At 45.5% G+C, this 24,763-nt stretch overlaps 1 protein-coding gene across 1 annotated transcript; it reads right to left on the minus strand.

The window, feature by feature from the left end:
- Window positions 1–3,140: 3,140 nt before the first annotated feature.
- Window positions 3,141–24,676, minus strand: LOC115081066 (extracellular calcium-sensing receptor-like). Its single transcript, XM_029585581.1, has 5 exons — window positions 24,422–24,676; window positions 23,303–24,127; window positions 13,859–14,083; window positions 5,183–5,306; window positions 3,141–4,051 (listed from the first exon to the last, which is right to left on the minus strand). Exons 1-5 carry the CDS (start codon window positions 24,674–24,676, stop codon window positions 3,141–3,143), a joined length of 2,340 nt encoding a protein of 779 aa, XP_029441441.1.
- Window positions 24,677–24,763: the final 87 nt, after the last annotated feature.

Here is a 24,763-nt window from a genome sequence, read left to right on the forward strand (position 1 = left end):
GAACTTGATTCACATGACAGGGGAAAACATCATTGCATGCACAGGTGAAGAGGACCTCAAAACACTGGACCCAGCGATATTTCAGCTGAATGATTTAAGTGGTACCTATCATGCTTACCTGGCTGTTTATGCTTATGCACATGCTCTGCACAACATGATTTCAGATAGACTCATGGAAGAACATTTTGAAATAGATGCCAACATTCATAATATCAAACCATGCAATTCCAGGGAGCCCTTTCCTGCGCAAAGGAAAGGGAACTCTCTCCGGGTGCAGCCAGCCTATCTCTTAACACCCGCTGACCCATGTTGAACTGCTGTTCAAATGGAAACCTCCTCGGCCTCTGCCTTGAATATTCTCGTTTGTATATCTGCTACATCCACCAGATTTTAAAAGACAAGCAAAAGCACACTAGACGCCAATGGAAACACCCCACTCTAGGGGAGAACCCATTCCAGGGAGCCCTTTCCTGAGCAAAGGAAAGGGAACTCTCCTCAGGTGCAGCCAGCCTATCTCTTAGCACCCTCTGACCCATGTTGAACTGCTGTTCACATGGAAACCTCCTCCACGTCGACTCACCATGCTTGAAAGCTCGTGCGCCACACTAGGGGCCAACCCATTCCAGGGAGCCCTTTCCTGCGTAAAAGAAAGGGAACTCTCCCTAGGGCCAGCCTGTCTTGCCCCTATCAAAACTACAGGGACTTGACTACCTCCGCTCTGCCAGCCTGTCTTGCCCCTATCAACTTTCTGCCACTCTGCCTTGCTGCCATACACCAGATGACTCACTCAACTGCTTGTGGTGTTCTTGCCACTATCATGGTTCCTCAGTGTGTTGGTGCTAGTCTATCTGCTTGCTATGTTCCCCCTTCATTGTGCTGTAGGATGTTGATGCCACTTGTCTTGCCACTTTGCCTGTCATGCTGCCTTCGAGGTTTCATGCAACTGTTATCGGTGCTCTCTTTTGAAGCTGTGGTGTGTTTTTTACACTCTCGCTGCTGCTTTGTGCCTCTGTTAAAGCACTCTTGCCACTCCTGGTACTCCTTTGCCCCTTTAAAGTGCCTTAGGCTATTCATGCCACTTTGGTGCCACTTTGCCACAGTCTTAGTACCTTGAACCTCTTTTCTTGTTCTGATGATTGCTCCCTAGACATTTCATCAGAATTGATAAGTAAACCCCAATTCTGCAGCCAAAAATAGGCTGCAAATACTTCCCCCATTGACTTTAATGACAAACAAAAAACGAATGAAACTAATAAACGAATTGGTTTTTCCCCCTATGAAACTAATGCAATGAATTTGGGTCCAGGCAAAACGAAAACCAAATCGAAACACATTTTTTCCTTCTGCAACATCCCTACTTGCTGCTGCTTGGTTTTATTGTGTAAACTATAACATTATACCAGAGGAAACTAGGCAAAATCAAATGCCCAAAACTTGTTTATTTTATTGTGTATACAAAATTGTCAATATATACAATATCTGGACATGTGTGGAACACTTATGTATATACAATAAATTTTAAAATCTAATTAATTTAACTATTAGACCCACATTCATAATCCATACACTCCATACATTCATAAAAAACCCGCAGTACATATACATATACATTCATGTGAGTATATACATCATCTGTGATATGATATTATTCATCAAAGAGAACACATTAACATATTTTATGAGCCAATGATTTGCAGGAACTGGGAACACAGGAGCAGTTTGCAAGATTTTTCCTGCCTTTTGCTGAAGTTCTAGTGTCCAACTGATGCTCAGCCTACACCAAATGAAGGAAGTAGCTATGCCAAGGAGGTGAGATAATTTTTAGGACCTGGTAACTTTGCGTACTTTACTGGAGCTGAGTCTCTAAATCTGGAGATTCCAGGTCAAACCCAGAGAGTTCACAGATATGCACACAGGCCCCATGTTCAGATGCTATGCTGTGTGTTGCATAGGGAGGTGTGTGTGTGTGTGTGTGTGTATGCGTGCACTGTGAAAATTATTATTCTAGATAGTGAGGATACTCCTGAGAGAAGGAAGCATTACATCCTGGTTGAGATGTGCACATTTATTGACTGGCTTTTCCATGTATCTTTGTATGCCCTAACAGAGTAAAACTTAGTTTCAAGTACATGCTAGGAGCCCTCTGATGAACAGGTTATGTGTGTGTTCTGATGCACATCTCCGTAAGACAGTGGAAAGGTTCAAATCTGTTGGGGAATCTCGATCCAATCCATCATACTTTTATGCCCCTGCTCTTCAGGTGAAGGCCATCTCATGCAGTGTACCTTTGGTTGTCCAAGCAGCACCTAAGTCTCTCTTGTTTGTATATGCAGTGTAAAATGGGCATATTACTGACCCAACATCAGCAACCCATCCCCAATGACTTTTACCTGAACTTTCAACCCCTCCTGCAGCACTGCCCTCCCTATCAGTCACAAGCCTAATGATAACCTGTTAAAGGTCTGACTTCACCTCCTCCACTGGAAGAGCATTTTAGATCTCATCATCTTTCTTTCTGGTTCTTATAAGACCAACAATAAATCACACTCAGCTACTAAAACCAATGAAATCATTGTCCAAAAAATCCAGCCTCTCCATGCTCTTTTAAGTTTATCTATTTAAACAGGGCCACTCCATGCAGGTCACCCCAATATATTTAAAGGTCAATTGCAGCTGAACTACTACTGTGAGGGTCATAGCCACTGCTCTGAGCAGATTACCTCAAATTATTCTTGAAAGCCAAATGCAATTTTGCCACTGCTGTTTGGATCAGAACCACAGCTCCATGGAAATTACTTAAAATACGATCTCTTCAATCATGTATTTGATTTGATATTTCGAAAGGAAGCTTGCTGCTGTTCTCTGTCATTACTTATTTATGTTTTGATGATGTGCATGTTTGTCGACTGTGTCTATGACCGCACTATGTATGTTTTATTGTAAGGTGCCGAGAACTCTAGATTGGCGGCATATAAATTTGTAAATAAAAACAAACAAACAAATAAATAAATAATTAGAGGCAATGTGTTCTGTGTTCCTGTGCATAATCTACTGAACTATCCAGTCCTAGAGGGAAAAGATTATGTAGCCTTTGCATCAATCCAATAGGCCATTCATTTTCTGGACATTTTACTTAGATTTTATTTCCATGTTGAATTTTTTCCTACTACGTGTTTCTTGGTGTTCATCTCTGGCTGCAGGAGAATAATGTAACACTTTGGAAAAAAGATTAGAAAGAGTAACGCTGCACCAGAGGACAGGATGGTGAAGATCTCCACTGCCACCATGTGCTTCCCTTGTGTACTGAGGTAGGTGGGAATGAAAGACAGCCAGACACTCACAAAGACCAACATGCTGAAGGTGATAAACTTGGCCTCATTGAAGCTGTCAGGCAATGTCCTAGCCAGGAAGGCCACAATGAAGCTAATGATGGCCAGGAAGCCCATATATCCCAGCATACAGTAGAAGAGTATGGTCATCCCATCATTGCACTCAATGATTATCTTCCCGCTTTCAGATCTGGTGTTGTTCTCAGGAAAGGAAGGGTGGCTAGAAATCCAATAAGTGCAGATAACAAGTTGGATGAGGGAGCAGAAAATAATGACAAAGTTGGGTATCTTTGGCCCAACCCATTTTCTGAACTGGTTGAGAGGGTTGACAGCCTTGAAGGCAATGATCACCGTAACTGTTTTTGCCAATATACAAGACACACTGACAGTAAAGATAAGCCCAAAGGCAGGCTGGCGGATCATGCAAGTGAACTTCATGGGAAATCCAACAAATGTCAAGGAGCAGAGGAAGCAGAGTGTGAGACTGCTGAGGAGAAGGTAGCTGAGGCCCCGGTTATTGGCTCTGACAATTGGTGTCTCCTGGAACAGACAGAAGATGAAGAGGATGAGGATGGTTGTGAAAGACAAGATGACAGCAACAGCAGCCAAGGCTGCTCCCAAGGGTTCCTGGTAGGACAGGAACTCAATGACTTTTGGAAGGCATTTATCTCTACTATCATTGGGCCATTGGTCTTCTGGACACTTCCAACACTCGGTTGTATCTGAAATAGAGGAATAACCCCAGTTACAAGCCCAATCTATGAGCATCATCTGTCCATCTAAGTAACAAATCTACAAAGCTCTTAGGAAGTAATTATCAAAGACACTTGTGCACATAAAACCCAGTTTTATTCACATAAGTGGCTCTTTGAAAAGAGCCCTGGGGTATGCAACTAAAGTATGCATGGAACACAATTTCCCTCACATTTTTACATGCATAAAATATAGGTATTCTGGGAGGGGGGGGGGCCTGATTTTTGAAAGTATGCATATAAATCTACGTACACAAAGCAGGTATAACTTGTATCTATTGCACAATGGATTCTGTGAGCACTCATGAACTGTTAATGTGGATATAGGTGGAAGCTGTTTGAAAATTACCTTCCCCATATCCCCTATGAATTGTAAATCTCATGTCTGGAAGCCAATTAACTATCCTTGAGGTTATGACTTCAATGTCATGTAAACTGAAAACATTATATAGTGACTCACATTTTCATTCACTATTCAAATCAAAGTTATGAAGATACCCTTTATTATAAAAACATAAAAATTATCCTGAGATAGATACTCTCATACATGAAATATTAAGATCAAAAGTGTCCTTATGTTGGTCCAATTAAAGTATCCCAACCTGCAGGGATGCCCTATTATACAATAACGGACCACAGAAGCCAAGTTGTAGGAACTTGAATCAGATTAATAAAAGAGAAAAGTGTGAATTGAATGCCTCTTTCAACATTTCTGTAGTTGGCTGTTCTGACAATGGGAGTGACTCATGGATAGGGCCTGTTTAGGAGCATGAGAGACTCATGGGTTTTGATAGGCAATTAGGATCACCAATAAGCTTCATGGCATTGGAGACTAAAACACCTCAGTTCTTTCCCCATTGTAACTAAGGACCTTCCATTTGTTTTCCTTTCTTATAGAAATTTGAACTGCAAGTCCTGCATTCAATGGGTGTAAATCGAGGGCTGGCTCATGGGCAAACTTAGCAATTATGGAACAAAAAGTGTTTCAGTCAAACTCATTTGTGAAAAGTCTGGAATGTATCACATCATAGCCTTGTTAATTCAAAGACTTGGCATGTTAGACTCCCTCATTATCTCACAGATAGACCAGAGGTGGCTCACCCGTTTCATTGGCTATTTCTCCAGCAGAGCAAGGGATGCAGTCAAAACAGCAGCTGAGCTGGCCAAGTCTGGCAGATTTCCTGTATCCAACAGGGCAGCTCTCACTGCAGACAGAGTGAGGGGTCTGTTGATTACAAAAGGATTAGAACATTACCATGGTCATTATCTGTTACAAGGGACGTGTAGCCAAAATGTTTTCGTTGCATTCGTGATACGTATTCGTGGGGGGTCAATTCCGTTTCATGCGGAAGTATGGAGAATTCCATAAGTTGTCGATCTGTCAATACGTTACTACGGCGAGTTAAATTCCTGTCCCAGCTAAAATTAAAATTAACTACAACCCCCCACCCTCCTGACCCCTCCAAGACTTACCAAACCTCCCTGGTGGTCCAGCGGCGAGTCCAGAAGCCATCCCTGCATTCTCACACCCACGTTTGCCGGGTTCATCATGACGCCGATAGCCTGTGTCACAGGGGCTACCGTGCCATTGGTCAGTCCCTGTCACATGGTCACCAGCGCCATCTTGTGCTCCTACCATGTGACAGGGGCTGACCAATGGCACCGGTAGCCCCTGTGACATAGTATGGGCAAAGGCTATCGGCGCCATTTTGAGTCCTGGCATCGGACGGCAGGTCGCTCCGGGACCCCCGTTGGACCCACATGGACTTTTGGCCAGCTTGGGGGGGCCTCCTGACCCCCACAAGACTTGCCAAAAGTCCAGCGGAGGTCCGGGAGCGACCTCGTGCATGCTGGCCGTCCGATGCCAATACTCAAAATGGCACCATTTTGAGACTCAAAATCGCCGTCCGATGCCAATACTCAAAATGGCGCCGATCGCCTTTGCCCTCACTATGTCACACATAGTGAGGGCAAAGGCAATCGGCGCCATTTTGAGTATTGGCATCGGACAGCCGGCATGCACGAGGTCGCTCCCGGACCCCCGCTGGACTTTTGGCAAGTGTTGTGGGGGTCAGGAGGCCCCCCCCAAGCTGGCCAAAAGTCCCTGTGGGTCCAACGGGGGTCCCGGAGCGACCTGCCGTCCGATGCCAGGACTCAAAATGGCGCCGATAGCCTTTGCCCATACTATGTCACAGGGGCTACCGGTGCCTTTAGTCAAAATGGAGCCAGCAGCCCTTTGACCCTACCATGTGACAGGAGCTGCTGGTGCCATTAGGCTGCCCCTGTCACATGATAGGGCAAAGGGCTAGCCAACGCCATTCTGAAAAATGGCACAGGCCATCAATTACCATTTTGACTAATGGCAGGTGCCAGTCCAGGAGCGATACTACCAAGGATTTCTGATGAGTCCTGAGGGGGTTGATAGGGGATCTGCTGGGGAGGGGGGGGGGGGGGCAGAGCTCCTTATTTTAGCTCCTTATTCAGATAATCCTCTGAATTAAATTCCTCCCGTTCCCCAGCAGTATTTACACCCTTCCTATTCATTTTTATCTCCTTAGTCAAAAAATTTCATGTCCAGATTTTGCCCCTCTACTTAGCTCCTGTTGCCTTCACTACGGTTCACTTACCTAATCCTCACCCCACTAGCCGTTTATTATATTGTACAGTGACACCCTTATATGCCCCTCTGTTCCATGATTTCAGCTTGGTGCAATACCTTAGCGTCAACCACTAGTTTGCTGTTTCTTAGTTCAAGACCTAAGCCTCTGCGATCACAGATGTATTATATTTACTCTCTCTGGGACACTGTTTTCTGTACAAATGTTAAATGTTATTCTGCTTGTTTGTTGGTTAATAAGATATTTTATTATTAGTTCTTTGTAATTGTTCACATTTGAAGCTCTGTTAATGTTCTATGTAATTGCTTTCATTTACCGAAGCACTGTTTCTGTTCAATGTAAACCGAACTGATTTGTAAACCATTACAAGAATTTCGGTATATAAAACTGTTAAATAAATAAATAAATAAATAAATGCCAGCAATATTCTTAAGGTCAGATTTAAAGTCTGGCACCCACAGATAGAGGACAAGGGATGGGATGTTTGCCCTTGGAAATCAAAGAGCTGCAGGAGGAATCCCAGTTTGTGGATGTTTGTATTGCCTATGTCTACCTCTGTCCCTCAATGTTCTAGATGTCTGGATTTGAGAAGCAAATTTCTTCAGAGAATCAGGAAACTGGTTCCTGATTCCACATTGAGCTATTTCTTTAGGGGCGGATTTTCAGAGCCCTGCTCGCCGGGAAGCCTATTTTACATAGGCCTACCGGCGCGCGCAGAACCCCGGGACTCGCGTAAGTCCCGGGGTTTTCGGAGGGGGCGTGTCGGGGGGGCGTGTCGGGGGCGGGCCCGAACCGCGCTGCGTTTTCGGGGCGTGTCGGGAGCGTTCCGGGGGCGGGCCCGGGGCGTGGCCGCGCCCTCCGGACCCGCCCCCAGGTCGCGTCCCGGCGCGCAGGAGGCCCGCTGACGCGCGGGGATTTACGCCTCCCTCCGGGAGGCGTAAATCCCCCGACAAAGGTAAGGGGGGGGTTTAGACAGGGCCGGGCGGGTGGGTTAGGTAGGGGAAGGGAGGGGAAGGTGAGGGGAGGGCAAAGGAAAGTTCCCTCCGAGGCCGCTCCGATTTCGGAGCGGCCTTGGAGGGAACGGGGGTAGGCTGCGCGGCTCGGCGCGCGCCGGCTATACGAAATCGATAGCCTTGCGCGCGCCAATCCAGGATTTTAGCGGATACGCGCGGCTCCGCGCGTATCTACTAAAATCCAGCGTACTTTTGTTTGCACCTGGAGCGCAAACAAAAGTAGGCTATTCGCGCTCGTTTTAAAATCCGCCCCTAAGGGAGCAATTTAATCCAATTTATTTATTTATTTATTTTATTTATTTAGAGTTTTTATATACCGGCAATCATGAAAACATATCTTGCTGGTTTACATCGAACAGGAGTGCATTATAAACAAAAACTAGAACTGTGGTGTCCGAAAGTACAGTTACATTTAACAAGGGTAGCCGAACTTGGAGAAGGAAGAAGAGAGGAGAGAAAAGAGATGGTTAAACAATATACAATTTAAATATAGTATACAGAATAAATGTTATATACAAGAGGAGTGGTGTTTTAGGAGTCATTGGAATGTGTCATTGGGTTGTGTCCGGAAATGCTTGTTTGAATAACCAAGTCTTAAGTTTTTTCCTAAAAGTTGGGAGGCAGGGCTCCTGTCTGAGGTCTGTAGGAATGGAATTCCACAAAAGAGGGCCAGCTGTGGAGGTGGCGCGATCTCTTATGGTGATGTGTCTGGTCGTTTTCGCTGGGGGAACTTGGAGGGAGCCTCTATAAGCATCTCTAGTAGGTCTGGTAGAATTATGTGTTTGGAGAGGGAATTGAAGATCGAGAGTGGTGAGTTGATGTATAGTTTTGTAGGTGATGGTTATGGCTTTGTACATGATGCGGAAGTAGACTGGTAACCAGTGAAGCTCTTTCAGGACGGGGGATATGTGGTCTCTTTTCCTTGCGCCTGTCAAGATTCGGGCTGCTGAATTTTGAACCATCTGTAGGGGTTTGGAGTATGATGATGGTAGACCTAGCAATAGGGAATTGCAATAGTCTAGTTTCGAAAAAATGACTGCTTGGATGATCGTTCTGAAGTCTTGAGCGTGGAAAAGAGGTCTTATCCTTTTCAGGACCTGAAGTTTATAGAAGCAGTCTTTGGTTGTTTTGTTGATGTGTGCCTTGAAGTTTAGCCGGTTGTCTATTATTACTCCTAGGTCTCTAGCTTGTGTGGTAGGCAGATTGGTAGGAAGAGTACTGTTGGAGGTGTTGTTCTCAGGAGAGATGAGTAGGATTTCAGTCTTAGAGGAATTTAAGATGAGGTGTAGGCTGTTGAGTAGTTGTTTGATTTTTTTGTGGCATGATTCCCAGTAGTCAAGAGTATTAGAGTATGTGTCTTTGATAGGGATGATGATTTGAATATCATCTGCGTATAGGAAAAACTTTAGATTGAGGTCGGTGAGAAGTTGGCAGAGAGGAAGAAGGTAAATATTGAATAGAGTCGGAGATAAAGACGAACCTTGTGGGACTCCTATGGCAGAGTTGAATCTTGAGGATTCCTTGTTTTGGAGTTTAACTTTGTAACCTCTATTGTTGAGAAAGGTTTTAAACCAGGAAAGGACGGTGCCGCTGATTCCTATGGATGACAACTGGTTAAGGAGGATAGCGTGGTTGACCGTGTCGAACGCTGCGGACAGGTCCAGCAAGATCAATAGGTATGAATTTCCTTTGTCAAGGCCCAGTAGGATATGGTCTGTCAAAGAGATAAGGAGGGATTCTGTGCCTCGATTTTTTCGGAATCCGTGTTGTGGGGCGAAGAGAAGATTGTTGTCTTCGATGTAGTTTGAAAGTTGAGAGTTGACTAGTCTTTCCATGATCTTGGCGATGAATGGAAGGTTAGCTATGGGGCGGAAGTTGTTAGGGTCCTTCGGATCAAGGTTGGGTTTCTTTAGGAGTGGTGAGATTGAAGCCATTTTGAGATCATCTGGGAAGGATCCTTGGGCTAGAGAGCAGTTAATGATGTTTGTCAATGATGTGGCTATTGTGTCTGGAATAGATAGAAGTAGTTTGGTAGGGATGTGGTCTGCGGGGTGAGACGAAGGTTTCATTCTTCTCAAGATGGCATGTATCTCAGTGGAAGAGACGGGCTCAAAAGTGTTTAGGCTGGAGTTTTTGAAGGTTGGGTATTGATATAATGGAAAGGCGTCAGCGGTATTGGAAGGCAGTTGAGTTAAAAGATTGTTGATTTTATTTTGGAAAAACTGAGCGAGTTCATCAGCTTTAGACTGTGCCATGTCGCAGGGGATTTCTCGCGGTATGGTTTGAGTGAGGCTGGAGACATAAGCGAAGAGAGCTTTAGCATCAAAGACCAGGTTGTGAATCTTAGATGCAAAATAATCTTTTTTTGATTTTGAGGTGAGGGCTTTGTACTGATATAGTGTGGATTTGTATGAAGAAATGGTGCTGTCACAAGGGGTTTTACGCCAAGTCGCTTCTTTCTTTCTTAAGCTTTGTTTTAATTTTCTAAGTTCATTGGTGAACCAAGGCTGTCTGTTGGAGGCGTTGGTGTGAGATTTTTTTATAGTTGAAGGGCAGAGCTTGTTAGCTATGTTTTCTGTTATGTTGTTCCAGGAACGAATGGCAGTGTTCGGGTCGGTGAAATCTAATAGAGGGAGCTGTGAATCCAGCTGGTTGTGAAGGTCTTCTGGGGGGCATCGCCTCCTGTATTGGAATGAAGGTGAGCGGCTATTAGGAGAGTTGGTTTCTTTCAGAGCGAAAGAGGTAGAGATGAGAGTGTGATCCGACCATGGGACCTTTATGTTCTTCAAATTGGATGTAGTAGTAATGCCTTTGTTGATGAAAATCAAGTCCAGAGTGTGACCCGCTTTGTGTGTGGGTTCGTTGACTAATTGTTGGAATCCCATTGCTGACAGGGCTGTGAGGAGGTTTACGCAGCTGTTAGAAGGTGAAGGATTGCCTATGTGCAGATTGAAATCTCCTAAGATGATTGCTGGAGAATCCAGGTTGATGAGCGTAGTGGTGATTTCAAGGATGGGGGAGACATCGGATTCTAGGAGCCCTGGGGGGGCGTAGACAAGAAGGATTTGAAGATGTTGTGATGTGAAGAAACCGACTTCCAGTTTTGTGTTAGAACTGAATGGGTGTTGGGTGAAGTTAAGGCTTTTTTTGGTAGCCAGAAGGATTCCCCCTCCTCTTTTTTTCAGTCTTGGGAGTGAGAAGAAGTCATAGGTCAGCGTAGGGAGTTGGTTTATTAAAGCTGTATCTGAGGGCTTGAGCCATGTTTCAGTTACAGCGCAAATATCTGGCTTGGCGTCGGTGAGGTAATCATTGAAAATTAGAGATTTTTTTGTTAGGGATTGTGCATTGAAGAGTGAAAGTGAAAAGAGGGTGAGGCCTAAAAGCTGGGTGATTGGTGCAATCAGAATAGGGGTGAGTGTTTTCAAGTTGTAGTGAAGGGCTTGTCTGGCAGATGGTCTTTTAGGTAGGAGGTGGTGTTGCAAAATTGGTATTGGAAGAGCTGGATACATTTTGGATGGTTAGCTGGGTGGTTGCTTGCAGGATGAGCGCTGGATGGTTGTTTGCAGGATGAGCGCTGGGTGGTTGCTTGCAGGATGAGCGCTGGATGGTTGTTGCAGATGAGCGCTGGGTGGTTGCTTGCAGGATGAGCGCTGGATGGTTGTTGCAGGATGAGCGCTGGATGGTTGCTGCAGGGTGAGCGCTGGATGGTTGTTGCAGGATGAGCGCTGGATGGTTGCTGCAGGGTGAGCGCTGGGTTAGCACTGGTACGGTGCTTGTGGGGTACTGCTCGGGGAGAGCGAGGGGCGACACGAAGGGGCGAAACAAAGGGGCAGGCCCCTTTGTCGCGCTCCTTCGTGCGCGCGACGCCCGGCGCGCGACGCCAGGGAGGGTGGTGGTTTAAATACCCCGCCGGTCGGTCGCGCCTCTGACGTCACCGCCGCGACGTTTTCGTGGGCGTCTCTTTTTCTATGATGGCGGTTCCGGGCGAGGGCTCACGGCTCGGGTCTAGGCCGGCGGAAGCGAGGGCTCGCGGCCCGGGTCGAGGCCGAAGAGGGCGGATGTTCGCGGCCTTACCGGATGGTAAGCAGCTGGAGAGTCTCTGCAGAGAAGGGCCGGCGATCGGCGCAGGAGCCCGAGAGGGGCGAGCGGAACAAGAGGCCTTACCCCGACGGGCTTCAGCGCCGATCGCGCAGGCCAAGTTCACCGCTGGACCCCAGGTAAGCAAAGGATTGAGTTGAGGAGAGCGGCGGTTTAAATACCCCGCCGGTCGGTCGCACCTCTGACGTCACCGCCGCGACGTTTTCGTGGGCGTCTCTTTTTCTATGATGGCGGTTCCGGGCGAGGGCTCATGGCTTGGGTCTAGGCCGGCGGAAGCGAGGGCTCGCGGCCCGGGTCGAGGCCGAAGAGGGCGGATGTTCGCGGCCTTACCGGATGGTAAGCAGCTGGAGAGTCTCTGCAGAGAAGGGCCGGCGATCGGCGCAGGAGCCCGAGAGGGGCGAGCGGAACAAGAGGCCTTACCCCGACGGGCTTCAGCGCCGATCGCGCAGGCCAAGTTCACCGCTGGACCCCAGGTAAGCAAAAAAGCTTAATCCATGTTATTCTTCCATGTATTAACCATAGTAGCTTCTGATTCTTGTATCTTTTCCATCTCTGGAATCTTCATTGCTTCATCAACTTTTATAGCGTTTATTCTACCTCTGGTTTCGGTCATGACTTATCTTTCAATTTCTCAAAGTTCTGCGTGAATCATCAGCAAAAATTTAAGTAAATAGTTGTCAGTCCAAGGTACTGGGGTTATCACCATATCATTTATCCATATTAACATCATCATAATAAAGTCAAATCAAAGGTATCTCCAGTTAATGGGTGGGTTATTTAGTAGATGTGAATCGGTTATTTACTCTTTCGGATAGTAGAAAGACTAGGGGACACTCCATGAAGTTAGCATGGGGCACATTTAAAACTAATCGGAGAAAGTTCTTTTTTACTCAACGCACAATTAAACTCTGGAATTTGTTGCCAGAGAATGTGGTTCGTGCAGTTAGTATAGCTGTGTTTAAAAAAGGATTGGATAAGTTCTTGGAGGAGAAGTCCATTACCTGCTATTAAGTTCACTTAGAGAATAGCCACTGCCATTAGCAATGGTTACATGGAATAGACTTAGTTTTTGGGTACTTGCCAGGTTCTTATGGCCTGGATTGGCCACTGTTGGAAACAGGATGCTGGGCTTGATGGACCCTTGGTCTGACCCAGTATGGCATTTTCTTATGTTCTTATGTTCTTATGACCTACCAATTTGCTGAGAAAGACCTAATACAGACATAGCTGCAATAAAATCAGTTAGCTCATAGGTCTGATGCGTATTTTAATGAATGTTAAAATCCCCTAGTATAAAAACATAAAAATCAAGTTTCAAATCAGCAGGAAAATCTGCTAAATCAAAGTGAGAAGAAGCAACCTCCCCTAGGGCCATGATAAATAACAATCAAACTCTATTGGTTCTGTTTCCTAGACTTTAGATACAAGCCCTCAGACCCTGCTATCTGACAAATCAGACAACTAGAAAACTGTACATTAAGAAGGCAAGTTACTGTTACCTCGAACCCCTCCTCTCATGGCTGGAAAAGCCTATGGGAAGACGTTGTAATGGCTAAAACCATGCTAGAATCAAGCATGCTTGGGATAGATGTAGAGGAGAGTGGTAAAATGGGTAAAGAAAGCATGAGCTAGAGACATTGAAAGCTGTGTGGTAGCTGGGTGTGAACTAGGAGACTACAATTCCTCGGAAACCAAATGAGTTGTTACTGGCAGGCTAGAATGGCCAGGTACTTTACAGAAAGTCCATGGGATCATAGGAGGCAGGATATTTAAATTATTACAGAATATGGTGGTAAGACATGATGGATAAGAGAAGGAGGGTGTTGGCATAATTATGAGAACCTGAATGCTAGTCTACCCAGGATCACAGCGAACCAAAGAGGAAATCAACAAAAAGCTAACATAGAAAAGGAGCGACAAACGGTCAAACCAGCAGCTTACAGCAGGGACATACCCTAACAAGTACAGACCTGAAAAGCTGAGCAGACAGGATGAGACAATTGGTCTTTATCTGCCATTATCAACTGCATTAGTATGCCACTCCTCACCTGGTTATTTTGGTTCCATAAGATGGCAGTGATATTCAGAATGATTTCATCCCCCGGGGATTCCCTGGCATCATATCTACCCACTTTTATTACTTGACTGGTGTAATCCAGATATATCTGGATATTCATGATGTCAAAGACAGCAGGAACATCCCCATTCTCATCAAAGTAGACTTGCTTTTTGGATTCTGTTGTGAAATGCACAGCCTTCAGATAATGGAGGACCTATTCAGTGATGAAAATAAAACATTATCCTGAACAGGTAGATAATTTCTATAAATATATGCAACCTTTATGAATTCCCCTATGAACAATCACCTCTACTTCTACCCCACTTGAAGTCTGATTTCCCTCTCTTATGCCTTCAGCTCACCAGGCATCCAGCTAAAGTTCCAACCGCACCCAGATCAACCTGAATGGATGGATCCTGTCCCAGTTATGACACATTGCATGCCTGGTGGTGTAATTTTGATTTCTCTAAGACATGTAGGATTACATTTTCAAAGTCAATAGCAGAGAAGTATACTGTGCTCAATGTTCAAAACATCAAATAAGAAAAGTGCAGGTAAATTAAGAGTCCTTAACACTTATCAAAGGTGTTTGCACAAAATGTTACTTAATACGGCAATTCTACTGTTTCATAGAGAAGGTATAAATTTAAATAGGTCCCCTGACATGGACCCCATGTTTCGCCGAAGGCTGCGTCGGGAGGGCTGGCAATACATAAATTTCAAATCCCAAGTGTCGTTGACATTAGTACTAAAGTGAACGACACTTGGGATTTGAATAAGCATCTCAGAATCCACCATGGAGAGTAGACTACTGCAAGAACAGATTCCGCAAAACTACCTGTCTGAACAAATGAAAGAAAATTCTATTTCACTCAGGCCATAGTTAAGCTCTGGAATTCATTGCCAGAGGATGTGGTTACAGCAGTTAGTGTAACTGGATTTAAAAAAGGTTTGGATAAATTCCCAAAGGAAAAATACATAAACTGCTATTACAGTAATTAATAAGCAATAGTAGCATGTGATTTATCTAATGTTTGGGTACTTGCAGATACTTGTGACTGGAATTGGCCACTATTGGAAACAGGATACTGGGATTGATGGACCCTTGGACTGACCCAGTATGGCATATCTTATGTTCTTATGTTGTTAGGCTTCACATGCCCTAAACCCTTCATAAATCTCAACATCAGAGGACGAGTAGAGATGGGTTTATTGTAGGGATGTGCAGAGCAAAATTTTATGTTCATATTTTTTATGTCCGAAAGGGGGTCCCACTTGCGGCCAATATGGACATAAAAAAAATCCAATGAGTTGGGTATATGTACATATGTGCAAAAAAAAATTTAAACCCCCTCACCCTCCTTAATCCCCCCCCCAGACTTACCACAACTCCCTGGTGATCGAGCGAGGAGTGAGGACGTCATTTCTGCAATCCTTGGCGAGAAGCATGTGACGTCGGTGGCACGTCGAGTGACGCGGCGTCACGTGATTCCCGGCGAGTTCGCGCCGGACGGCTCGTTCGGCCCAAAAAGAACTTTTGGCCAGCTTGGGGGGACCCCCTCAAGCTGGCCAAAAGTTCTTTTTGGGCCGAACGAGCCGTCCGGCGCGAACTTGCCGGGAATCACGTGGCGCCGCGTCACTCAGACGCGGCGTCACGTGATTCCCTTTTGGCCAGCTTGAGGGGCTCGTTCGGCCCAAAAAGAACTTTTGGCCAGCTTGGGGGGGTCAGGAGGCCCCCCCAAGCTGGCCAAAAGTTCTTTTTGGGCCGAACGAGCCGTCCGGCGCGAACGAGCCGGGAATCACGTGACGCCGGCGTCACTCGACGTGCCGCCGACCTCACATGCTTCTCGCCAAGGATTGCAGAAATGGCGTCCTCACTCCTCGCTCGATCACCAGGGAGTTGTGGTAAGTCTGGGGGGGGGGGGATTAAGGAGGGTGAGGGGGTTTAAATTTTTATTTTGGCTCAACAATTGCGATTTCCCACATATCGAACATATCTATGTTCGATATGTGGGAAATCCGATCGTTTATGTCGAATCCATTTTTTAAGTAAAAAAAAAATATGAGTTGCGTTTTACTAATGCGGTCAATCCGAATGCACACCCCTAGTTTATTGTCTACCACAGAATGATAAGCCACTAAGGCACTAATATATACCCTTATATATGATGTGGCAAGGCCTGAGTCAGGAAAGAGTGTCACTACATTAGCAAATGCTGGAACTCACAAGAGAATGGGTCCAAGGCATTCGATTGACACTACATGGAAAATCATTTAAAGGTATAGTTTTTCCTAATTAAAGGCTTCCTATGTGAAACTATTGTGTCTTCAATTTCTCTGGGTAAAAATAGATTAGTGATCACTGAGGGGTAGATTTTACAAATCTACGCGCACGCGTACTTTTGTTCGCGCACCAGGCACGAACAAAAGGACGCGGGATTTTATAAGATACGCGCGTAGCTGCGTGTATCTTATAAAATCCGGGGTCGGCGCGCGCAAGGGGGTGCACATTTGTGCACCTTGCTCGCGCCGAGCCCTGCGCGCGCTGCCCTTCCCTCCGAGGCCGCTCCGAAATCGGAGCGGCCTCGGAGGGAACTTTCCATTCACCCCCCCTGCACCTTCCCCTCCCTAACCACCCCCCCCCCCCCGGCCCTATCTAAACCCCCTCCCTACCTTTATCTTAAAAGTTACTACTGCCTCCGGGCAGTAGTAACTTATGCGCACCAGCGTGGCAGGCCCCGCCACAGGCCGCTGTGTCGGGGCACTCGGCCACGCCCCCGGACCATCCACACGCTCCCGAACACGCCCCTGACCCTAAACCGCGCCCCTGGCCACGCCCTTGACCGCCCCTTTTTGCAAGCCCCAGGACTTACGCGCATCCCGGGGCTTGCGCGCGCCGCCGAGCCTATGGAAAATAGGCTCGGCGCGCGCAGGGGGGATTTAAAAGGGTTACACGCGTACCTTAGGCACCTAACCCTTTTAAAATCCGGCCCTGAATGTTCAATATCCAGTGTTCCTTCATCTTGAGTTAACAAAGGACTATTGGAAAATTGTATACGATATGCAAATCACATCTGTCTGAGCTATGCTGAGACCTTGGGAATCAAGCAAGCATGGTCTTGGAGACCTTTTTTACTGTTCTGGTAATCAGTCATATTGGTGAAAAAGCATACATGAGACTTGTTCCCCAATTGAGCAGGAAAGAATCCTAACTAGCCTGAAATTGCTGGGCCAGACTGAGCAGATTTTTTCCAGATTTCTGTTCTGTTCCAATGTGAATAGGTAGATCAACAGCTGACCCCACAAGTCAAATATTTTGTTGACTGCTGATTGTCACATTCTTGTGGGTGAAATACTCTGCTAAGGCGATCCGCCAATGTGCTAGAGATTCCTGGAAGATAGGTGGCTTGAAGTACAGCCTGATTTCTGATTGCCCACTGCCAAATCTTTTCCTAGTAGAAAGTTCATGACTGTGCCTCTCTGTTTGTTGGCATAGAAAATGGCAACTTGATTGTTGGTTTTAATCAAGATGTTCTTTCCCTGAAGAAGATGCCTGCATGCTGTCAGATTGGATCTGATTGCTCATAGTTCCAGAAGATTGATTTGAAATCAGCTTTCCTCAAAGGACCAAGTGCCCTGGGTTTGAAAAGATCCCATGTGAGTGCCCTATCCTTTTGTGGAGGCATCCATCCCTAAATTTACTTGGTGAAAGAGAGGGCAAAGTGAAGCTCCACCTTAAAGCAGTTAATTCCCACTTCATGTCCTCAGAAAACTGTATGACCCTTGACAATGGTTAAATAGTTGGTTCCATTGGCAGCGCAGACCCCACTGTAGGTAATGGATATGAAGATATCCATTACCTACATCCATCCCCTGTAAATAGTTACCCAGTTTCCATTTGTTCATGTGTTTTTCTTGTATGCTTCGTTTAACTGTTCTATGTAATGGCACTGCCAAAAAGTTCTATGTAATGACACTGCCAAAAAGTTTTAAGTTATCTGTAAACCGACACGATGTGCAAACGGTTGTCGGTATATAAAAACCTACAAATAAATAAATAAATAAATAAAGATGGGTTAGTTGGACTATATATAACCTAATGCAACCAGAATCACTCTGGCTGTTGAACGCTGAGAGAATGATCAATCTCATAGTGTTCTCTCTTTCTGATGGTAGAAACCCTCTCTCTTGCAAGGACTTTTGGCTGGAGAACCTCTCAGTGGAGTGAAAAGGCAGAAAGGGACAGAGTCCAAGGCTCCTTTCAATACCCCAGAATAGTAACATTGGGACTGACCCGAAGCCACGCCCCTCCAGTGACGTCATTGAGTGGGGCTGGAACGCTGAAATAAATCCGGCCCAGGTGCAACCCTGTGACCGGAGGACATTTGGCTGGAGAACCTCTCAGTGGAGAGGAAAGGCAGAAAGGGACAGCATCCAAGGCTCCTTTCAACACCCCAGAATAGTAACAACGGGACCGACCCAAAGCCATGCCCCTCGAGTGACGTCATTGAGTGGGGCCGGAACGCTGAAATAAATTCAGCCCAGGTACAGCGCGCAGCCGCCAGCGCGCAGCCGAAGCCATGCGCCAAAGGGGCGCGCCCCTTGGTAAGAATTTCTACTTAACTCTTTTTCAAACCTGTATGGGTTGAAAAAGAAAAACAAAAGTTTGGACATCTCCGGCTGTTCCACAGGCTAGGGGACTCATGGACTCCCATGTTATGAGGCGGGTAAGTCAATCTGCTCGCAATTCAATACCTGATATATCGTTTTCCTCTGCCTCTGATAGTCCCAGCCAGAAGCAGCAATCTCAACCCATGATGGAAATGCCTGCCCCCATTCTACCAAGTTCGACACAAGGAGTTGTGCAACAACCAATAATGGTGATATGCAACCTACAGAAGGTGGGGATATAGAGGAGTTGGGGACTACAGGGGGCTCTGGACTACATATTTTAGTTCAGAGCCCATAGACCCTCAAAATATAACTCTAGGGGACGTATGGAGGGCAATTAATGAGTTACAGAAGGTTATGTCTAGTTCTATAATTCAGAGTAATAAATCATCTATTGAAATTAAGAATGTAATAGACTCACATGATAATCATTTAAAACAACTAGAAGAGGTGGGTAGAACAACTACAGCACAAGTAACTACTTTACAGTCTGTTAATAATTATTTTATTAAAGACAGCCTGGTTATTCATAGACAGATGGAGAACCTGGAAAATGAAAATAGAGCAAGAAATTTAAGGTTTTTTAAATTTTCCTATTTCCAGACTCCTATCAGCCAGTGAATTGCTAAAAAAATATCTTTTAGAAGTATTCACAATTTCATGGTCGGGCAATTCAGGTCCTCGAGGGCCGCAAAGCAGTTGAGCTTTCAGGATACCCGTAAAGAATATGCATGAAATATGCTTGCATACAACTGAGGCAGCGTGCATGCAAATCTCTCTCATGCATATTCATTAGGGATATCCTGAAAACCCAACTTGTTTGCGGCCCACCCCTAGTCTAGCTGGACGTGGTTGCTGACATCGAGCCAGAAGTGGTAGCCAATACTATTAAAAATGGCAGAATGGGTGTTTTAGATAGTACGGTCTTTTGTAAGTATAGAAGGAGCCTCTCGAGGAGAAGAGCTGATTGAGAACTGCAAGAGAGATTGAACCACTAGATTCTGTTCTTTTAGTTGAGCAAGTATTGCAATGAGTTTTTTTGTCAAAAAGGTTGTCCCCAAAACAAGGGAGCTCCACCAACTTCTCATGGACATTGTCTCAGATGGTACTCAGTCGAAGCCATGCCATATGCCGAGCTCCAAATAAGGCACAGGAGGTATGTGAAATGAAGTTGAACGACTCAAAGCTAGAAGAAATAAGGTGTCATATGCATTCTTCCACATTCAAGAGTGGCTGGGGGTAATAGTATGTAAGAAAGGCTTCAGTTTTTGGATGCAGACACGTACATATTGCACCATATAAAATTGGTGAGTACAGATAAGAGTGGTTAGTAGGGGTGTGCATTCGGATTGACCGCATTAGTAAAACGCAACTCATATTTTTTTTTTACTTAAAAAATTGATTCGACATAAACGATCGGATTTCCCACATATCGAACATAGATATGTTCGATATGTGGGAAATCGCGATTGTTGAGCCAAAATAAAAATATAAACCCCCTCACCCTCCTTAATCCCCCCCCCCGACTTACCACAACTCCCTGGTGATGGAGCGAGGAGTGAGGACGCCATTTCTGCAATCCTTGGCGAGAAGCATGTGACGTCGGCGGCACGTCGAGTGACGCCGGCGTCACGTGATTCCCGGCTCGTTCGCGCCGGACGGCTCGTTCGGCCCAAAAAGAACTTTTGGCCAGCTTGGGGGGGCCTCCTGACCCCCTCAAGCTGGCCAAAAGTTCTTTTTGGGCCGAACGAGCCGTCCGGCGCGAACGAGCCGGGAATCACGTGGCGCCGCGTCACTCAGACGCGACGTCACGTGATTCCCGGCAAGTTCGCGCCGGACGGCTCGTTCGGCCCAAAAAGAACTTTTGGCCAGCTTGAGGGGGTCAGGAGGCCCCCCCAAGCTGGCCAAAAGTTCTTTTTGGGCCGAACGAGCCGTCAGTCGCGAACGAGCCGGGAATCACGTGACGCCGCGTCACTCGACGTGCCACCGACGTCACATGCTTCTCGCCAAGGATTGCAGAAATGACGTCCTCACTCCTCGCTCGATCACCAGGGAGTTGTGGTAAGTCTGGGGGGGGATTAAGGAGGGTGAGGGGGTTTAATTTTTTTTTTTGCACATATGTACATATACCCAACTCATTGGATTTTTTTTATGTCCATATTGGCCGCAAGTGGGACCCCCTTTCGGACATAAAAAATATGAACATAAAATTTTGCTCTGCACATCCCTAGTGGTTAGCATGGTCTGAGTGCCCACAGTGTGTGTCAAGGATCTCAACCAGATCCTGACCCCTGAATAATGTAGGAATGTGAAGAAAGAGCATCATTCCCCACTGGAAGGAATCACTGAATTTAAAACCTCTGGGGTAGATTTTCAAAGGGTTAAGTGCGTAACCCCAAAAAACCTACCCCAAACCCCCCTGCGCGCGCCGAGCCTATTTTACATAGGCCTGGCAGCGAGCAAGCCCCGGGACGCACGTAAGTCCTGGGTTTAGGTAGGGGAAGGGATTGGAAGGTGAGGGGAGGCGGAAGGAAAGTTCCCTCCGAGGCCGCTCCGATTTCGGAGCGGCCTCGGAGGGAATGGGCAGCGCGCGCAGGGCTCGGCGCACGCAAGGTGCACAAATGTATCTTATAAAATCCAGCGCACTTTTGTTTGCACCTGGTGCGCGAACAAAAGTACGTGCTTGCGCTTTTTTTATAAAATGTACCCCTCTGCATCCATGCAATGCAGCGCAGAGTGGAAAACAGATTTGCAGGAGTTGGAGTCCCTGTGGGGTAGCCATCGCCTCATGGAGTGGTGCCAGTGGAAGGAGAGGAGAAGTCTCAGAGTTCAGGTATAGAGGTCCAGTGAGTTTGCTGATTATTAGATGAGACAAATAGAAAAGCCTTTTTTTCCCCTGGAGAGGTTTTGCCTGTCAGAAAAAATTGATCTTTGGACAAATGGTTCTGGAATCCTATCTAACAGAAAAAAAAGAGCTGCCTGTGGTGACTGTGAAATAAGTGAGAGAAAGTGACCACAGAAAAAGAAGAAGAAGATAAGCCCGCTCTACCACAAGGTATAGGGAGAGACTAGGGAAGGAGGTCTGGGTCCCATAGAGCTGACTGGAAATCTGTTAAATTTTCATGGAAAGAGTCCAGATTTATTGTTTTGTGAACATTTTATGGACGTTGTTTTTCCCCACCATCAGAAAAAGTAAAAGGTTTATTTTTTTTAAAAACAACTTTGGTATTCTTGTGGCGTTTTATAGGATTCTGCTGGACTGATCTAGGCATCATAGTGGATAATACTTTAAAATCATCGGCTCAGTGTGCTGCAGCAGTCAAAAAAGCAAACAGAATGTTAGGAATTATTAGGAAGGGAATGGTTAATAGAACGGAAAATGTAATAATGCCTCTATATCGCTCCATGGTGAGACCGCACCTTGAATACTGTGTACAATTCTGGTTGCCACATCTTAAAAAAGATATAGTTGCGATGGAGAAGGTACAGAGAAGGGCTACCAAAATGATAAAGGGGATGGAACAGCTCCCCTATTAGGAAAGGCTGAAGAGATTAGTGCTGTTCAGCTTGGAGAAGAGACGGCTGAGGGGGGATATGATAGAGGTCTTTAAGATCATGAGAGGTCTTGAATGAGTAGATGTGAATCGGTTATTTACACTTTCGAATAATAGAAGGACTAGGGGGATTTCCATGAAGTTAGCAAGTAGCACATTTAAGATTAATCAGAGAAAATTCTTTTTCACTCAACGCAAAATAAAGCTCTGGAATTTGTTGCCAGAGGATGTGGTTAGTGCAGTTAGTGTAGCTGGTTTCAAAAAAGGTTTGGATAAGTTCTTGGAGGAGAAGTCCATTAACGGCTATTAATCAAATTTACTTAGGGAATAGCCACTGCTATTAATTGCATCAGTGGCATGGGATCTTCTTAGTTTTTGGGTACTTGCCAGGTTCTTGTGGCCTGGTTTGGCTTCTGTTGGAAACAGGATGCTGGGCTTGATGGACCCTTGGTCTGACCCAGCATGGCAATTTCTTATGTTCTTATATATTTATTTATTTATTTATCTATTTATTTATTTATTAATTTTATATACCGACATTCGATCTGAGATATCACATCGGTTTACATTCAGGTACTGTAGGTATTAGAAAGACCCTATGAGGAGAAGCAACTCTAAAGGCCTTGACATGTACATCTTTTCTTCCCTGTAAGGGTACCATTGAGATCATGGGGCCAAAGGTGGTTTGTGACCCTTCCTGTGTGCCCCATGCCCAAGAGCTGAAAAGGATGGGGGCTCATCTATGTGACCTTAGAAAAGTCACTTAATCTCCTTGTGCTTCAGTTCTATTTCATGTTTAGCCACTGAGTCCCTGTGTGACTTTGAGCAGATCACCTAAGCTCCCTGTTCCTTGAGAGAGTCATTTAATTTCCCTCTGTTACAGTTCAAATCCTGGTTTATTCATTGAGTTTCTGTGTGATAATGGTTGAGTCTATCAGCCTCCCTGTGCCTAGTTCTGACCTCTCCATGTCTGCTAGCGACTCTCTGTAAGACCTTGACCAAGTACCATTCACCAGTTATATCTATTTAAAATGTGATAATTAACAGTAATTTTATGCCTTCTCCCCTGGACTTTGGAAGCTTGTGTAGAAACCAGTGAAGATCTATTTGAACATTCACATATATATTTCAAAACCTCTAAAGTTAAATATCAGCAGGGTCTTGTCTGCATTTAGAATTATAATAATCCCAACTCCTATTTCCAGTACCTGCCATGGTTTGATATTATGAATGTTGGAGGCTATTTCAAACATATCTTGCATGGGTTCAACTGAAATCATGTTGTGCAGAGCATGTGCATAAGCATAAACAGCCAGGTAAGCCTGATAGGTACCGCTTAAATCATTCAACTGAAAGAGCGCTGGGTCCAGTGTTTTGAGGTCCTCTTCACCTGTGCATGGGATGATGTTATCCCCTGTTACCGCGTGATTCAAGTTCTGTCCCTCCCATCGACACCCAAATGCCTTTTCCCAGAAGAGCTTGGTGAAGTTGTCCCATGGGAATGCAGAAGGCCTAATATGGTAGAGGAAATTAGTGAAGTGGGAGATGTCACTTGTGGAGCCAATGAATACCAGGCTGCCATTAAGATGCCTCCATGACTCTCTGGTGAACATATAAGGGTTGATTTCAAACGCAGATGAGAAGACCCAGACCTTGGCAGTGATATTCCTAAGGGAAAGGAGCTCCAGGATAGGCTTGAAGTGGACTTCAAAGCAGAGGCAGACAATCACACTCGCTGAGGACTGAAGAATCACCTCTGCCACTTTGACCAGCCTCTCACTGGGGTAGCGATCATCAATCATCTCCAGAAAATCCACACAACCACCATTCTCCACTACCTCCTGCTTCATCTTCTGACTTTGCAAGCTGGTAAGATCTGCATTGGAAAACAAGATTCCCACCCATGTCCAGTTGAAGTGCTGAAGCAGCTGGGCAATAGCTCTGGGCAGCAGGGTGCCTGCAGGATAGGTGCGTAGGAAAGATGGGAACTGGAGCTTATCACTCAGCATTGGGTGCTCAGATAAGAAGCTGATCTGAAAAGAAAGATTTACATCATCTCTCTCATATATATTCACAGGAGGCATAGCACACAACAGTGACTTGGGAGGGAAATGGTCAGAGTATTTTAAATGGTTCAATTTCATCTGCAGTCTGAGCCTGTCCTGTGTTTTGCCTTCTTAGATCTATGGACAAGAAATTCCAGCTTCTAAGACATGAAGGAACTGGAGGTCCATGAATTCAATGAGGAAATAATTGACAGTGAAGATGAGATGAAATCAAGTGGTAACCCAATGGCTCTTTGACAGAAACATAGAGAAATTTCATACCTGTGGGATCTTGTAAACTCCTAGTATCCTGGCCATGACCTCAGACACTGAAGAATAGAGCTCCCCAATGATGCCTGCCACAGTCAGGTGAGCCTCACACTTATAATTCAGAAATGTTTGGTTTTCCCCCGACAATAGCAGCAGAGTGTGCTGGAGAGCGACTAACTCTGAAGAACAAGAGTCCATGAAATGGAAGCCCAGGGTATTGTTTGGTAGCAGATGCTGGTTCTGGTTAATTTCTTCTATGGCAAACATGATGGCCAATATGTGACGATAATAACGGATCTGAAATCTGTTGGGAATAAACTAACTTGCTGTCATCATATTATTCTGCCATTTATT

The sequence above is a fragment of the Rhinatrema bivittatum genome, chromosome 19 (assembly GCF_901001135.1).
Source record: "Rhinatrema bivittatum chromosome 19, aRhiBiv1.1, whole genome shotgun sequence".
Lineage (NCBI taxonomy): Eukaryota > Metazoa > Chordata > Amphibia > Gymnophiona > Rhinatrematidae > Rhinatrema > Rhinatrema bivittatum.